The following is a 3070-nucleotide window of genomic DNA, read 5'->3' on the forward strand; positions in this document are numbered from 1 at the left end:
CACACACACACACACACACACACACACACACACACACACACACACAAAAGATAAGATATACAAGATGTTGTGGTTGAAGATGCAGAGTTTAAACGTCTTACTTCAGGTCGTTTCAGCTCCTCGGTTACGTAATTCAAAGTGTTCCAGCCGTCATAGGACCACAAACCCTGATAGAAAGCCAAGCCAATGGCGCTAACGCCCACATTTGTYCCCCCAAAGGGCTCGTCAAAGTTCTCCGTGTTGCCCCTGAAGAGCAACACGACCCCTGATAGGATGATTGCCGCCAGCGCCGCAACTTTGACCGCCATCGAGACCACCTGGATGCCAGTGGCCAAACGCACGCTCAGACAGTTGACAATGGACAACAGCAGGATCACACCCGCAGCCACGCACTTCAAGACCAGCTGTGGAGGGGTGCAGCCRCTGTAGAATGGGGCCACAACGTATTCTGCACAGCTCAGGGCTATCCCTGTAGCGCTCACGGGCCTCATGACGAGGATGAAACTGAACACAAACATGAAGGCCACCACTTTCCCAGCAGTCCTCAGTATRTAGATGTACTCCCCTCCAGACTCTGGGATGAGTGTTCCCAGTTCAGCATAGCAGAGGCCCCCAAGCATGGCAATCAGCCCACAGCAGGTCCATATGAGAAGGCTGGCACCGGGGCTGCCGATGGTCAGCAGGACGTACTGGGGGTTAATGAAGATCCCAGATCCTACCATGGTCCCAGCGATGAAGGACATGGCTCCAAGTATCCCAACTTCCCTCTTCAGACCGAGCTTCTCTGCCATCATCGGACGTCTGAAGTGGCTCCTTCCTCAGCACTGCTGATAATGACAGAAATACCGACTACACTGTATTTAACAGTGAGTGGTTAGGTAATGTTTGACTCAACAAGAGGGAAAGTAGACAGTAAATAACAGTATTGTGAAGCGGTTCGACTGCACTCCCWCTTCCAGTTGCATGCTTTTGAGCTGGCTGCAGTTTGACCAAACCTGACCAGAAAGCTGCTTTAAGAATTTGGAAATGAATGAAATGTTGAGTAACACTCCTGCAAACCATGTCCAAGATAATTTAGTCCTCTAAAGTTTAACAATAACTTCCATTTAGATCAATCCCGTGAAATAGCAAGGACAATTGTTCTATAGCTTCTAAAAAATACTCTGTTCTTGTTCTTCAACCAGTTTTATTGATCACTAAAACTAATAATCAACCATCTTCAGAGTCATCCTATAACATATCAGCATATTGTATAAACAAAGTAAGACCTCTTATCTTAACTGTTCATAAAACAAGATAATTGCAACTTGTGAACAACGCAAGAACGYCAATTATTCCACAAAATCTGGACCGCAATAGGATCAAGTGTGTAACACAATGCCAAGGTGGAATGACATCAGCAATGGTCTTAAAGAAACCAATTGGGAGGGTCAAACTATCCAGAGTCTAATTTTCTACAATGAGAAGGATAATTTACATGTACATCTAAAGATTTTTTGAAATCCATACAGAGGTTCATGAGTTTCAGCCATGGCTACTACCACAGTTTAATTTTTAAAGCCATTACCGCCCACCAGCTGATGAATAAATCCTCTTACCTCGGGACGTTTCAGCTCCTCTGTCACGTAGTTCAGATTGTTCCAGCCGTCGTACGACCACAGTCCCTGGTAGAAAGCGATACCGATGGGGTTGATACCAACATTTGTGTTCTGGAAGGAGTCTTCGAAGCTCCCGGTGTGGCCCCCGATGAGCATCACCACCCCTCCGACGATAATGACCCCCAAGGCCACAACTTTGGCCACCATGAAAAACACCTGCACCGACATAGAAAAGCGAACGTTCATGCAGTTGACGACAGCCAAGGCTATGATGGCAGCTGCTGCCACGCATTTCACCACCAGCACGGGAGGGGTGCACTCAGAATAGAAAGGAGCCACGACGTACTGAGCGAAACTCAGGGCGATGCCGGCAACGCCGGCTGGTCTGACGAAGAACACTGAGCTGAACACCAGCATGAAGGCGACGACTGGGCCCGACGTCCGAAGGATRTAGATGTACTCTCCTCCCGACTCTGTGATGACGGTGCCCAGCTCGGCGTAACAGAAAGACACCGTGATCACCAGCAGGCCACAGCAGGCCCAGACCACCAGGCTGGCCCCGGGGCTGCCGAYGGAGGAGATCACCGTCTGCGGAGACATGAAGATCCCAGATCCGATCATTGTCCCCCCTATCAGTGACACAGCCCCCATCAGCCCCACCTCCCGCTTCAGGCTGAGTTTCTGCGGCTCGGCTTCCATCACCAGAGTTTCAGACCATCTGCTGCTGGCCAGCCTCAGCCGTGAAGTTAAAACCCTATAATTGTGTGGGCAAAGTCACTGTTGCATCAACACGTGAAGTTAATAATTACGTGGGTGGTTCTTACTTAACAGCTTTCTGAATGAATCACAAGTTTAAATGTTTCGTCTCTCGTTATAGGCCAAAACACAACCGTTAGATCGTCTCTCTGTCTTTAAAGGGGACTGGGTTAACACTGGGACTGTCGTSCTTGCTTCACTGCTGAAAACTAATTAGAGCCGGTTTTGGCCACACACAGACCATGATTCACTTTCAGCAGGTGCCCTGACTCCCTGAAACAGGTGAGGCTAAGTTTTAGACACAAGTGTAAAGGAAAAAAGGTAGTTATTTGTGGACACTCCCAACATGACAGAAGTTYAGYGCTGTTACTCTATTATTTCTGTGAGCACGTTTTAAATAAATTGGTGAAATTTATWAAATTCTCTAGTGTTTATTCGACTTTGACTTTGCTTCAAGTGAGAGAAGTTTTACTACAAACAAATAGGAGAATTTTTTAGCTACTTCAGTAGAAAACAGAACTAATTAGTTTCTTCATCATCAGTGACTTTTTAAATATATAGGAGAAGAAAAAGAAGAAAAGGGAGAAATGTAGTGGGAAAGAATGAAAGAGATTAGAGAAGATATGTGAAATATAAACCAAGAAAACACAAGACAACACACCTGACATCTGTCTGCACACCTGTAAAAATGGAGAATACATACATACATACATACA

General features: G+C 46.5%; 1 protein-coding gene across 1 annotated transcript in view; it reads right to left on the minus strand.

The window, feature by feature from the left end:
* The window catches only part of zmp:0000001267 (b(0,+)-type amino acid transporter 1), a 7538-nt gene extending 5241 nt beyond the window's left edge, over nucleotides 1-2297 (minus strand). The window contains exon 1 of the mRNA XM_014009327.1: nucleotides 1599-2297. Within this exon, the coding sequence (XP_013864781.1) occupies nucleotides 1599-2297 (699 nt within the window). The remainder of the gene's footprint in view (nucleotides 1-1598) is intronic.
* Between the last annotated feature and the right edge of the window lie 773 nt (nucleotides 2298-3070).

Source organism: Austrofundulus limnaeus, unplaced genomic scaffold (genome assembly GCF_001266775.1).
Source record: "Austrofundulus limnaeus strain Quisiro unplaced genomic scaffold, Austrofundulus_limnaeus-1.0 Scaffold2, whole genome shotgun sequence".
In the NCBI taxonomy this organism is placed as follows: Eukaryota; Metazoa; Chordata; class Actinopteri; order Cyprinodontiformes; family Rivulidae; genus Austrofundulus; species Austrofundulus limnaeus.